This window comes from Anser anser, assembly GCF_964211835.1.
Source record: "Anser anser genome assembly, chromosome: 5".
In the NCBI taxonomy this organism is placed as follows: Eukaryota; Metazoa; Chordata; class Aves; order Anseriformes; family Anatidae; genus Anser; species Anser anser.
The window spans coordinates 55,583,514-55,598,786 of NC_139725.1; the positions used below are offsets into that span (position 1 = coordinate 55,583,514).

The 15,273-nt window shown below is 36.7% G+C and overlaps 1 protein-coding gene across 7 annotated transcripts in view; it reads left to right on the forward strand.

The window, feature by feature from the left end:
- The window catches only part of WDR20 (WD repeat domain 20), a 45,144-nt gene that overhangs the window by 23,978 nt on the left and 5,893 nt on the right, over nucleotides 1-15,273 (forward strand). For 2 of the 7 annotated variants that reach the window (XR_014585605.1, XR_014585606.1), the window contains exons 2-4: nucleotides 3,666-3,848; nucleotides 7,751-9,028; nucleotides 10,805-10,871. Coding sequence is in view for 3 of the 7 variants with exons in the window: in XM_083840174.1 (XP_083696300.1) it covers nucleotides 3,666-3,848; nucleotides 7,751-9,028; nucleotides 10,805-10,810 (1,467 nt within the window). In the remaining 4 variants the exon portion in view is untranslated. Of the gene's footprint in view, nucleotides 1-3,665; nucleotides 3,849-7,750; nucleotides 13,419-15,273 lie in introns of those variants that run through there. The other 5 variants (XR_014585603.1, XR_014585604.1, XM_083840174.1 and 2 more) reach the window with 4 other exon arrangements.

Sequence of the window (15,273 nt, forward strand, 5' to 3'; positions counted from 1 at the left end):
CACACCTTTATTGTAACTTTTTTGTCCTTCCTTCTCCCTACCCCAGTGGAGTGAGGGTAACACTGCTGCTAAAATAGCATGATGTGACTAAATAGGACTGGAAAGTCCCCAGAACCACTATGTGATTCATGTTTTATTTCTAGAGAAGAAATAGAGAATAAATTCATTCTATTTCTTCTAGAGAAGAAATATATTCTAGAGAAGAAATAGAGAAGAAATTCATCACAAAGAACTGAATGGCTATGTTAGTCAATTTTTCTTCTGCTTGTAAGTGTAAGATTTGAGACTTTGAATCTGTTCAAGGACAGGACTCAAGCTGTTGGTGCACCAGGTACACCAATTTTGTTCAGCTGCATCACTTCAGACAGCTGTTGAGTGAAATTCATGTGAAATACCCCTTATTCCGTGTTCTTTTGCCCAAGGGGTACTTGAAATACCAGTGCATGTTGAAAAAGAGAGGCTTCCAGTGCAGGTATTGGTTGGCCAAAGTGCTATTACAGAGGCTTGATTAGTGAAGATGTACTTTGATGGCTTGCATAGTGATTTCATTCAAAGGGAGTATTGGTTCTTAACCTTGCATTAGGTGCTCCAACCTGTTTCAGTCAAGACTAAACATAAGTTCTAATTACAGTGTTGCTGTCATCATGAATCATCCATCATGGAATAAGTTCCTCAAAGTGGACAGGCTGGAATACTGTTAAGTATTTTTTTCAGAAGAAAAATTTAAAAGAACTGGGACAAAAAACATGCAAATAACTTGCTAGCAGCTCAAGCGTAGCCAAGGGTGCCTTATCCCGTGCTTGTAGCTGCCGCGTTCAGTAACACTTAATCCCAACATCTTTCAGTTCTCTTCTGAAGTACATCAGCATTCTTCTGAGAGTGGCAGTTCACATCACCTTGTTGAGTAAATAGCGTCAGATCCTAGGATCTCATGGAAAATCTCTTTTCTGAGAATCAGATCCTTCACAGTACAGCTACAGCAAATGGCCTTAATGGTATGCTAATGAAATGCTGAGTCACGGGCCCTATTGAATTTTATGAGTAAGGGCTTTTCTTGTTCTTATCAAAAATCCAATAGCAACTTTCAAATGTGCAGAAATAGAGAAAATGGCTTTTGGTTCTTATGATCATTGATTCTATCCTGTCTTTCAGTGAAGTGAGAACAAGACCAAAAAAGTGTTTTTGTGCTTGTAGTTCTGACTTATCTCCATGAGACAACTATATTGTAATCACAACTGAAAACACTAGCTGCATGTAAATAAAAGGCAGAGCATCCCTCTCAGTAGAAGTCTAGCTTCTGGTAATTCTGGTAATTGAATTAGTTTACTTATACTCCATTGAAGTTCAGACAGATTGTCCATGCCATCTGGTTCCCTGAGAGCAGCTAGAACAAGCACAGGGAAATCTTGTGCCTAGCTTTCATTTATCAGAATTTCACGTCTTGCTAGATCTGTTATCACACAATTTCAGAAGACTTCAGCCACAGCAAGTTTTTCAGACTACCAAAAATATAGTGAACGTTGAAACAAAACTAAATAACCCATCTTGACCAGACAAAAGAGCAAAGTGTAATTTCAATCTGAAAATAGCTACCTCTCGATTCTGTGCCACTTAAAAGAATAGTAGGGATTCAAAAGACGACGACCCTGGGAATACTCATGTTTTCCACTGCTGGAAGAGTCAACCATTCTCTGATCCCTCAGCGTGATTCAGGCTGAGCTCTGTTTATTTTGAAAGGGATCTCCTTTCTGAGGCACTTGGTTCTGCTGAAACTCTTGTCTAGAGGCCATATCTTGTCTCATAGGTGAGATGAGAGAGCATTTATTTGAGGTACGGAGGGATGTATCTATATGTTACTGTAAAACAGTCTTCCATTAGACACATTTTCTCCATTTAGGGAGTTACCTCTTGATTCCACGTATTTTGTATTATTTTAGGACAAGGGAATCTTGCACGATATAGGAGATCCAACCACATGGCCTCTAGGATTTGATCCTTCCAGCTTCAAGTTACATATTTACATGTGTCTGTGGATGCTCCTTGGTAGACGTGTGCCTTATCCTATGATCCCAGTAGAGCTAGCATTCTATTTAAGTTCTCCTTGAAGAGGTATTGCTAATATTCTTTTTTAGCTTATAATGGTTCTCTGGGCTCTGGAGAATAACTTTTTAATATGCTGACTTCAGAATTTGGAATACATTGTCTCCTTTTGGAGCCTTCAACCAGAAGGCCATACACCTGACTAAACTGGTTTATAATATATGCTGCAAAGCAGAAGTGTAACTTTAATACTGCTGCATATACATACGCTTATCACGTGTATCCCATAGTTAAATTTGCCTTGGAAATGGCTCACCTGATGCGAATCACTGTATAGCTAGTTACGGTTTTGCTCTACTTACAGGCAGGTCTGGTTTCCCACAGTATAGCTCCATGCATGCTATGGATCTGCTGCTCTTCAAATGTTGTACTCAGGTTTAATACATTGGAGCAATTTTCTTTTATATGGAGCGTGTCCACTTCCTCAAACAAGTTTTATTTCCTATATCGCTGTCCTGATTTCCCTTGACTAAAAATACTGTAAAAGTATATATCAAAATTAGAATCCAAGTCCCAAATCACAGCTGCATCTCGAGTCTGTAATATTATTGAGTAACTGCAGCTTTCTAATTACAGACTCTGAACCTAGTAAATAGGGAGTTAAAAAGAAAGGTTGAACCTGATGTATGATCACGCATATTAAATGTGTGGGTTATAATCTCTGGATGATGATAGATTAGGGTGTCTGTTCAGAAGTGATATGGGGATAAACATGGGTTACACAACTGAGAGAGCGTTTTAAATTGCTTTTCTGTTTTTTTTGATTCTTCTGACACTTAAGTGCCAGATCTTCAGTTGCTTATATTAAAGTTCTTCTGTTTTGCTAGCACTTACTTTGTCTAAGCTGTATTTGGATTGTTCAGTAAATTCAGATGATATATTGATCCATAGAAATCATCCTTGATTATAGATGGTGCAAAGTATTTTCACATTTAATAAATCAATGTCAGAAGAACAATTATTTTGTAACCTAATCGCTTTAAAAGTATTTTATAAGTATAGTATCAACATTCTGAGTCAGTGTTCCTAGAAATCTCTCTCCTTGAATCTAGTTGATCATTTTTTAATATTGATAATAGTATCACATTTTTGCCTGTTATAAAATGATACATTTACAGTACAAGGACCAAGATACTCTATTTTTAGTCCACTGCCAAAACTAAGTCGTACTTCATTTTGAGAAAACTGCTGCTAGGGAAATGGAAGATGTCTTGTCTCAATGTGATGGGATGCTGCTTCTTGCAGGAGAACCCAGGAGACAGGTTGATCTTGAGGACTCACTGGAGCCTTTGTGTTACTGAACAGTCATCACTGGTTTGTCACATGATGTAGTTGCAAAGGTGTAGCATTTAACAAAACTGAAAAATGTGGAAGTGTGGCGTTATATTCAAAGATAAGCCTTTCGAAGGCATCTTTTGAGGTCTTCAATAAATACAGAGCTGTATTTTAAAGTATGGTTTTGTGACTGCATAAATCGTTGCTTAGTATAAGCTCATTTGCAAACTAAACTTGTATGCGTATACATTGTGATAAACTTTTCAAATTCTGTTTGCTCTTTTTTGCAGGCTGCGGACTTGAGTAAACCAATAGACAAAAGGATATACAAAGGAACACAACCTACATGCCATGACTTCAATCACTTAACAGCCACAGCAGAAAGTGTTTCTCTTCTAGTGGGCTTCTCAGCAGGCCAGGTCCAACTTATAGACCCTATTAAAAAAGAAACTAGCAAATTATTTAATGAGGAAGTAAGTAGAAATCTTAACATTGTTGCATGCAATGTATTTCTGGTACTAAAAATCCTCAAAGTTCTGTAGATGGCTTTGTTTGCCTGTACAGCTCATCGTTCAGTCACTACCTTTTGTTTTTCAGCTGGTTCATTGGTTTAGAATACTTACACAAAAACTTTATTCATGAGGAAGCTTTTGGGGTTTAAGGCAAAAGAAAAAAAATTAGGACTTCTTAGTTTGGATAGTACTGCAACTAGAACTAACAACAGCTAACAGATAGGAAAAACATGTACAAATGAAAATGCTGCTGCATGTTCTCTGCAGTCAATTGTTTTGAAGGCTTCTGGTTCCAAACGGGGAAGAAAACATTTGAGCCCCTATTTAATATATTACAGTCAAAATATTAAATAATAATTAAAGTAAAAATACCGTTTTTTATGGTCGGGATGTTACAGCAGAAACTGTCCGTATCAAGGATTCCTAAAAGCTTTTTCAGGGAAGACTAGGATATTGAGCTGAATGCTGCATAGGAAAAGCTGAAGGCTCACAAAGTCTTGGCCATGTGATATTCCCAAAAAGAATTCTCTATCTATGCAATAGGAAAAAAATAGAGGGAGTACTAGGGGGGGACTTATGCCAAGTTACAAAACCACTGGCTCTGATTATCTGGTAATACTGGTATTCTTAGAAAGGTAAGTGTTTGGATATTAACAGTGGAAGAGATCTGGTAACTGATAAAACTTTGACAGCATTTTCTGCAGAGGATAAGCCAGAGGTACTTGGCTTGGTTTTTTGTTTGTTTTTGCTGCTTTTTGTGTTTTTAATCCAACTGCAGGTAAATAATGAGGTAACAAAGAGCTTTGCAGGTGTTTTTTTTTTTTTAAGACTTCAGATCTGGATAAGAGCTTCGCAGATGAAGTTAAGCCTTGCTCAGCTTTCAAACTACGCAAGCATATCTTTCCCACCTCAGGGACATGTGTTTTCTTCCTCTGTCTTTGTGCAAAGAAGATGGAAGTATTGTTCTCAATGGGGATGTTTTATAATTAGAACTGACTCCTCCTCAGCTTTCTAAAAGTAGCTACAACCAGATCAGAAGAGGGGCGTTCTTTGTTCCTAGCCTTTTCCCACCTGTTCTGTCTCCCTGCTTGTGTTGAATGGGAAACAGTGCTGGAGAGCCTCCTAATGTTGCATGGAATACTCTTTTTGGTAGAAACCACTGTATATGTAGTTAAAATTTTCCTTCTAGCATCATCCATTGAAAAACAAGAACAAAAAAACTCCCAGAAAACAAAACTTTGGCATTGGTGCAGCTTCACCACTGGGAGTGCTAATCCAGATGTGACAAGTTACTCATGTAAACAAGATTTAATCTTATATGGTAGTAGCATAAGCATTAAAAACGGCAGCGAGAAACTATGAATAGCTAGTACTTCCTACCACAGAGCAGTTCCCACTCCGGTAGCTGACCTGTAGTTGCCTTGAGAAAAACTTGTGCTAAAATACTTCACACAAAGATCCGATGCCTATTTACATGTCTCGATATTTACTGTGTAGCTTCTACAGTGTAAAGCTGCATTGCAGGCAGAACAGTTGTTGTGGTATTCCCCAAGTGATGGAAGCACTGAGGTGACCTGACATTACAAAATACTGTCTTTTCTCTGTTGCCACCAGTGTTGCTTCACTGCGATGGAGATGCATCTTCCTGTTTGGTGGAAATGAAATGAGATGATCTTTTCTACAAAGCTAGCATAGGGGTTTGCTTAGTGTTACCAGAACCTACCCACATGTAGGGTAAAGTTAAAAGACAAATCCCTGTTTCCTGCATAGATCTTATTTGCAGTTATAACCAAATCTAAAACTTCAGTGTTTTTGGCCTGTCAGTTACAATAGTGAAGTTTACTCTGGGCATGTTTAGAGTAAAATATAGAAATTCTAGCTTGTATCTAAAGCCTATATCAGAGAAACATTAGTAATTACTGATGTTTGAATTGGTACTTTTGCTTCAAGAAAATGGTGCCTGTTGTTTTTTGGCTATTTAGATTTTAGATAGTATTTGAGAATAAACACACCATAAGCAGAAGGTGGGCTAAATAAGTGTTTACGTCTTTTGACAGATTTAGCACTGGTGCTAGAATAATAGAGATGGTAGGGTTCACCACTTGTCCTGTTAGTAATTGTGTGATTTAGGTAGCCCAAAGCTCTGTTTTGACTATCACCTGTGATAAAGCAATAAGGATAGCAGTTAATTGTATGTGATACATGAAATGGCTTAATCTTATGGCACCGGTTGTGTTGAAGGTTGACTAAATTAAGGCTATTGCATTTTAACTTGTTACTTTTTTAAACTCTATTGATGTAGAAGAGAATAGGGACTTGAAAGGCAGAGGTTTCTTGTGATTTCTTGTATAAAAGTTGAGTTACTGCTCTTGTGAATATGTTGTTTGTCAGGTTGAGCTGCTCTACTACAGTAGAGCAAGAAATCTCACTTCGTGCTGTATTACTGGTAGCTTCGTAACAAGACTATTGCCTCTAGAAAGCAAGGTAGTCTGACCTCTATATTTTTCTCTTGGTATGTACGAAGTAACTTTCTGAAGCTAAGATGCTATTTGTAAAGCTACCTTGTTAGAGGAAAAATTCACAGATAAAGTTACTCTTCTCAGCTCTCAAACAGAAAATAAGAAGTTACACAAGAGAGGCTTCCTGGTCCTTATACTGAATTTCACAGCAGCAAAAATACGTTCAAGAGTATAACACAAAATGACCAGGTGCTGCTTTTGATAGTTACAGGCCCAGAATGGATAAGTCAGTGTTATCCATCAGCTATTTTTTTCTTTGTGAAAAACAGCATAGCAAAACATTTTTTCTTTGCTTTTTTCTATGTGCTTCTGTAACTTGCTCTGGTATTTCTTGAGGCTCGCTGTATTTGCATTCTTGCCTTTTGTATAGCTCAGCTCTACTTTCAGCCTATAATCAATCTGTGCCAAATACAAATCTTGAATTTGCATCTAAAGAATTTTTTGTCTCTAAGTTGCAGTTGAGTGATGCCATGGCTGAGTAGGTAGACTTAGAAATCCACCAGAACAACAGCTGACCCCTTGAGTTTACGGACTTTATCTCTTTATTCTCAGTTTTTATAGCACTGAAGACATTTTAACTAGGGATGTTTGTTTAATGTGTGTTCATTGTCTGGTAATGATGGACTCCATTAAATTGTTTTTCTTTAAAGGAAACTTTTTAATCAGATGGTAAACTGAGAGTATAGGCAGGTTCTTGGGTAATGAATGAAAAGTAATTGCAGGGTGGGGTTTCCAAGGTGAAGAGGATGTGGTGCCTTCCAAATTTCCTGATTTACATGTATTTATCTACTAACTGTCCAACCACATGGTAACAGGGGCACAGTGTAGCGTTTGCTGTCTGAATCAGTGAGCTGATAAAGGTTCCTAAAACCTGTCTTTTTTTCAGATGCTGATTTTTATAGCAATTTCAGATAAAAACAGTTTAAATTTAATTGTTGCTGATTTATAACTTGTCATACAGATGAGTAACAGCCTTTTTCCCTTTAGCTCGGTTTTTAGTTTCTTGATTATTTTTTTCATACTCTTCTTTAACGTCCTCATCAGACTATAAACTTAAGAACATTATGTTGAGATTCATAGCAACAGATTGGCTTGATCAAAGCATGTTCTTCAGAATGTGACTGGACCATAATAACCTTTGATAGCACTTTCTCTGAATATAATTTCCTGTTAACTGCCTTATGAGATTGTTTGCGAATACAGTAACGTAGCTCCTTTCCAGAAAGTTGAATTCGCTTTGCTTAAGCTTTGTTCCCCTCCTCCCCCAAAAGCTCAGATTTACAGTTAATCATTAAAACTTTAATTTTCAGACTTTCTGATGTGTATCTTCTTTGTTTTTCACAGAGACTAATAGACAAGTCCAGAGTAACCTGTGTAAAATGGGTACCAGGTTCGGAAAGCCTTTTCCTAGTAGCTCATTCCAGTGGCAATATGTACTTATATAACGTGGAGCACACTTGTGGTACCACAGCCCCGCACTACCAGCTACTTAAACAAGGAGAAAGTTTTGCAGTTCACACTTGCAAGAGTAAATCCACAAGAAACCCTCTGCTTAAATGGACAGTAGGTGAGGGTGCCCTGAATGAATTTGCCTTTTCCCCAGATGGGAAATTCTTGGCCTGTGTGAGCCAGGATGGTTTTCTTCGTGTGTTTAACTTTGATTCGGTGGAATTGCATGGTACAATGAAAAGCTACTTTGGAGGACTGCTGTGTGTGTGTTGGAGTCCTGATGGGAAATACATAGTGACAGGTGGAGAGGATGACTTGGTAACAGTTTGGTCTTTTGTGGACTGTCGAGTAATAGCGAGAGGCCATGGACATAAATCGTGGGTCAGTGTCGTTGCATTTGATCCGTATACCACTAGCGTAGAAGAGAGTGACCCGATGGAATTTAGCGGCAGTGATGAGGATTTCCAAGACCTTCATTTTGGCAGAGATCGAGCAAATAGTACACAATCTAGGCTATCCAAAAGGAACTCTACAGACAGTCGTCCAGTAAGTGTTACGTATAGATTTGGTTCGGTAGGCCAGGATACGCAGCTCTGTTTATGGGATCTTACAGAAGATATCCTCTTCCCCCACCAACCTCTCTCAAGAGCAAGGACACATACAAATGTCATGAATGCCACAAGTCCACCCGCTGGAAGTGGTGGAACTAACCCAGGAAGTAATGGAAACAGTATCACAACACCTGGAAACTCTGTACCCCCTCCTCTTCCACGGTCAAACAGCCTTCCACATTCTGCAGTCTCAAATGCTGGCAGTAAAAGCAGTGTCATGGATGGTGCCATTGCTTCTGGTGTTAGTAAATTTGCAACCTTATCGCTACATGATCGGAAGGAAAGACACCATGAAAAAGATCACAAGAGAAATCATAGCATGGGACATATATCTAGCAAGAGCAGTGACAAACTGAACCTAGTTACTAAAACCAAAACGGACCCAGCTAAAACTTTGGGAACACCTCTCTGTCCCAGAATGGAAGATGTTCCCTTGTTAGAGCCTCTTATCTGTAAAAAGATAGCACATGAAAGACTGACTGTGTTAATTTTTCTTGAAGACTGTATAGTCACTGCTTGTCAGGAGGGATTTATTTGCACATGGGCAAGGCCTGGTAAAGTGGTAAGTTTTAATCCTTAATGCTGCATCAAAGAACTAGAACTCTGAATAGGTAGTTTTCTTGAGATATAAATGAATGTTGAATATAAAATTTCTTTATGCTTAATGTAAAAAAAAAAATCCTCAGAGCCATACTTTTGGATACTGCATGCCATATTTCTGAATGATTTGAAGTGTCTTGGATACAATTAAGTATAGTTGCCTTCCAGCAGAAGAAATAAATACTGTGCATCTAAACTATTGATCAGTGTTCTTATACTTAAGCATAACCACGATATGGTGAAAGCTATTTATGTAAAAATGGAAGTAAAAACATGTCAATCACTAAAATAATTATAATCTTTCAAATGTTTTCTACAAAATACTGCACTCCCAATAAAAGTAGCTTATAAAAGCTGCTGCTTCTAAGTCTAACGAGAAATGTGAGCCTCTGAAAAATTTAAACCAAAGTGTTTTATTCCTCCATACTTTCCTGTGGTGGTCTGCCATTAATGTAAAACCACTTCTTATTAAAGTGTCAGCCATTTTATGAGCAGATTTGTGAGACCTTTACTGACTGTAGTTTATGCTCTTGAAGTTGTGAATCAGTACTATCAAGGAACTCTAATTTTAGCCGGGTCTTGACTTATGTATTCTTTGTCAAGCTAGGGAAAATTGTGCAAGCTTTCTCTAAGCAGCTTCAGTTTTATGTCACTGTCAGTTTTGTTAGTCAAATTTGATCATTGACAAGCTTGTGCTTTTTGATAGCACCTGTTCTATCAGTTGAACCTTCATTAAAATATATTATTAGTTTTAACTTTTGTTGTTAATGCACTTAAACACAGATGAAACTTTTTTCTTCTGTTCAATGTATAGCAAGCTAAATTTTGAATGAAGCTAAAAGTGGTGATTATTTTGTTAAAAAGTACTTTGTGCTACAATAGCTTTGTTTGCCTGCAACGTTTTAAAGGAATACTGCTATGAAAGCATTACCGGATTTGATCCACCAAAAAGGACCATTACTTTTGTGAAAACTTCTGAAGTTTTTGTGGCATGTAGACTATCATTTCAAGGAAAAAAAAAATCTGGTAATATCTGAGTATTGCCACAGTAGGCAGCATAAATGAACATCTGATGTTTGTTACATTTTAACTATTTGGTTCATAAATCTCACTTTTGAAGTGGAGGTACTGTAAATATTTAAATACCACATCTTCATTGCTATAAAGCTAAGTAAAAGTCAAGATTTTTTTCTTAAAAGTTTGTATAATGTAAGTTTCTTTGATGTTCTCAAACTTGACACAACTTACTTACTCAGAGCTATGTCTACTCTGCATTTTGATGCATTTTTAAAGGTTGAATCTAAAGCTAAATAAAAAATTGTAAACCCTTTTCTGGGGAGGAGGGTAGAAGGTAATACCTAGAAAAAAAACATAGTTTTTGCCTAAGGACTACAGCTCCAGCATTAATTTAAAAAAAAAAAAAAAAAGGAAAAAACAACCCAAACTTAACTACTTAATGTTTGTCCTGAATGAAAATACTAAAGCAGTTATCACTTCTGTGACTCAGTGCAATTCATAAGTCTTAAAAATTAACTTTATACATGTACAGCAGTGCCTCAGATTTCTATTGTGACCTATATTTTCTTTTTGCTTTAAAACTCCTCTGTGTACTACTAAATGCAACACTGTTAAATTTATTTTCAGTGGCTGAGGTGGGTTTTGTTAGACTGGTTATAACTTAAACACTTTTTTTGGTGTATTGACTTTGATTTGGAATATGACATTTCAAATATTTCAGAGATAAAGTATGCAGTACCAAAAATCAGGATTTATGTATTGGCCAATATGGAAAACTTTAATGACAGGTAAGTAACTTTCATGCTAAAGTTATCACTTTCAAAATTAATATATTGCACACTGATGTAAATGCCATATTGTTTAGGAAGTATTTACTTAGAAATTTTCAAATGAATTTGTTTTTCTGATATCACTTGCATTTCTAGTGAGCTCACTCTGCTGGTAAAAACTAAATTTTGATGGCATGTTTACAGGGGTTTGATAGGAAAATATTTGTGCCAGAAGGACGTTATGAGCATTCTTTTTGTTTATAGGAAAGCACTTAACTTTATTTAATGAGAATTGTCAAAGTATAAAACACTCATGGTAATGTCTTTCTTACTGGGTTATATACCATGCATTTCCGTTTTGCCAACTGTTACATCCTAGGCCATCCCATTGCTCTAGGGTTTAAAGCTGCTATTTCTAGTCTTCCTTTTGAAATATTGGGTCCCCAAGTGATCTTAAAAACTCCGTCACTTTTTTGTCTGCCAACTCTAGAGTGAAAGCCTCTAAATCTTGCTGCTTCTTCCATCACTGCCTCAAAAGGCCTTCATTAAATTCACGGCACTGCCAGCCTAAAGAAAGAATTGGATGGAAAACTGAAGCAGATTTGCAGTGTTTAATGTAATTTCTATTGAGCCAGTGCTACTTTTCCCTCATTTTTAATAGCCATCAAAAGACATGCCGGATAATTGGACAATGCATGACAAGGTCTCTGAATTTTTCTGGTTGGACTGGTGCTGCCCTTAGTGGAAAAAATCCAGAAATGTCTCTTCAGCCAAGATCCTTGTGATAGTTGATAGGCTGTACTGTGCTTACAGTGTCCTGCCAGTTTGTTTACAAACTTTACAAATTATTACTTCGAGTGTATACATAATCATACCTTGAGCTTCCTCACTGGATATACTATCCTTACATTACACTTCCAGAACTGTTGTACTAACTCCCGATCAGAGTGAGGTCAAGTGAATGGAAAAATTCAGTAAGAAACAAGTTGAATGAGGCTTAGAATACCTTACATTTTTTTATTCTCATTTTGTTAGCCTGTTTGTAAGACAGAAGGTTCAGGGTAGTGAGAGAAGTAGGTTGCCTTAACAAGAGTATGAACTTCCTAATCAACATGGTGACAATTAGCTGTCTCCTTTTCCCCTTCTTGCCCAGCCCCAATGGAAAGCGTAAATGGGATTATACAACTGTTGTATTAATCCTAAAATGTCAGAGAAAAACATCTCAAAGGAAACAAGGTAAACTTCATGTGTTATCTTTATAGCTACTTCAAACTGAATTATAGGAACTGCAGAACCAGAAACACTATTGAAAGAAAAAAAGTGGTACAGTGGTACCTGCATATGCAAAGTAGGTTTTCTCTGAACTTAATAGTCAGAGAAACAATGTATATGATTTCTGTGTCTGACTTAGGGATTAATTTTTCATCTTGTACAGTGACTCCATTTTATCTAAATGAAAGCTGCTGATTAGTTGCTTCCTTTGTCAGAAAGCTCAAGGTAAGATTGGACAGAGCTATGAACAGGTGAAATGGCAGTGTATAACCTAGCAAGACAAACATGTTACCATTTTGTAAAACAAATGCACATGGAATTTATTTATTTGACTTATTGTACAGGAAAATTTAGACTTAAATTATAACATCCTTGAATTTTCTAGTTAACTACAATTGTAGTACAGTATCATGTTTTAGTATGATTTCTGTTTTAGTAAAAGTACTTAAACATTCATGTACTATATTTGAGTGAGATGAGCAGCTATACATACTAATTCTTCCTCAATGGAAAGGAGCATTTCATCATTACAATTGAAGTTCAATTGCTGGTATTTAAGTACTATCAAATAGATTTCTTTCAACGTGATACGGTATCTGTATAAACTTCAGGGATGATTATAGTAAAACTGAAACACAGCTATATGACTTCAGGTTACCATGCTGAAATTTGAAGCTTTCTGTAATGTGCATAATAGCAAAGTTGCACATAGCATACCCGCATTATCAGGGTGAATTTAAACCTAGTACACTGGTGTGATATTTATAGCAAGGTATGTGTGTTTGCGCGTGTGCGTGTGTGAGAAGGTGTGACTAGTGGCTCCAGTAAAGCCAGGAAAGATCATAACCCTGTAAAGGCTTTATGATGAGGATGTCTGGATTAGGAAATAACATGACTTTTACTAAACACTTTTTAGAAAACCCATGTTCTGAATTATCACCTCTTACAATTTGGTTATGTACTTGGAATGACTGTATATGTCTGCCCCTTTAACAACATAAAGCTTCTAAATTAATATTTAAAATGCTGGCCTGCTTATGTTACAATAATAAATTTTGTGTCAGTTAATTTACTGTCAATTTACATGTAAAAATTAAACAATTTTTTTCTGCATTTTATGAATTCTGTATACTGGAGTTTGTTAAAGATTGACATGTTAGGTGATACTGTACAAAATTGTATTGACTACCTTTAGTGAAAATCAAAAGTAAAATTCATATGTATTTCCTTTTTACACTTCCATCTAATTTCTTGACAACTTGAATAAATTTCATAGAGCCTTTCTAACATGAACTATTGTTAATTTAACTGTTGCAATAATTAAGCTTTAAGAAGTATTGTTGGTATATTTATAATTTTAAGAAAATCATGTTTGTTTCATACTGCTTATTTTTAGCTGTTCTATTGTCACTGTTACAGCTGAAGAACTTTACTAAATACTTGACATTACAAAATAACTTGCTGGGGTTGTCCTCTGTATACTGATGTTAAATAAAAATGTGTGATTGAACTGTAAATGTAGATAACTTTCAATAGTCCTTTTCCACACTGAGTTTTAATTTATCTTGCAGTCCTTAGGTGGTCTTTTGCTATCATATTGTGCTGAACAAATGGCCACAATGAAAACTGTTAACTTGCCATATTTTGAAGTAAGAAGTTGATTGCATCCTGTAACCTGCTCTGAGTAAATGTTTCACTTCAATTCAAGATAATACATACATTTTTGATGTTTAAATCTTGCTGATAAGGTCATGTCTTCTGATATTTTTCTAGGACTAGAGTAATATGAAATAGAGTATTTATAAAAAAAAAAATCAAATTTGTTTAAACTCAGATTCAGTAAAACACAGACATATATGTGTCTAGATTCACTCTGCCTAGCTGTCAGATACGAGCTGGGGCCGAGTGTTTTCTCTTCCTTCTAGGACTCTACAGGAGCTCTTTCCTCTGGACTCTGGTGCAGGGTACGTTATTTATTCCAGGTTTAGACGTTGCCATTTATCTAAGGAATGCTGAATTTACAGCCCTGAGGATATGGCTCGCTCGGATGGTTCAAGTGTTTTCAGTCTAGAAAAGCTTTGGCTAGTCTAGAACTTCACTCATCTGACCCAGAACTAAACTAGTCTAAACCTTTGGCTACACAATTTCTTGGGACCAATTTAGGCAAAGAAAAAGAAGTTGCACTTCTATCTGAGCAAACTTCACCCTTGCAGCAGCAGTACTGTGTGCTGAAGGAACTAAACAAGTGACACTTCAGCCTTTCAAAGGCACTTCTGAGAAATTTCAGTGAAAGAGTTACTTTGAGTCCTGTTACAAGGTTGGACTCTCTCTTATGGAAAACTCCTCTGTAGACTAAAGCCGAGGAAATAATCTATCTTGTATGAAATTGAGAATATTTGGTACTTCAGGAGGTACTGACTGACTGCTATGATGGTCTCTTGTGTAATATATGTATATTTAAGAATATACAGGAGCCAATGGACAAACAAAATAAAATCTGTCCTGAAAGCTTGTGTGAACAGCTGATTACATCAAATGATGCAAGAACTGGTTGTACAAACCAGTTTCTCAAGAGTCAGCGTGAGCATGAAACTTAACGATCTTCCACACCTTCTGCAGTCGTAGAAGATGACAAAAGATGTCCCAGAAGATGGAAATGTCTTCTTGCTTGCCTTTAATAGCGTTGCATAAACTTCTCAAGGAAACAACTTGTTTGATCACCTTACCTTCTGTTTTTAAAGTTGGATTTTAGTTAGGTGCCGATCAACTTCATTTTGATCACTACTTCTCATTCTATGATCATGCTTATTTTACAGCTACCCAAAATGGAGTTGCCTGAAGTCATCTGCTTCTTCCCCAGTTTTCCTCCTGGTTCATTTCAATTTTGTTATTTCCTAATCTGAAAAATTTAAATCTTACCATAGTTTAAAGAGTCTAGAGAAACTGTTCCTAACCATGTGAGCCTGTACTACCTAAACAAAGCCCAAGTTTCTACCGTCTGAGTCAAATCCGGCTTCTGCTGGTAAAGCGTTTTGTGCTTTTCCCGGTGTGCATTTAATTGCATCTTATTTTTTTCTCCTCTTGGAGATGCGTATCTTCTACTACCCATGTAAAACTAGTCTTGAAGTAATCTTACCTAGTATCGCTA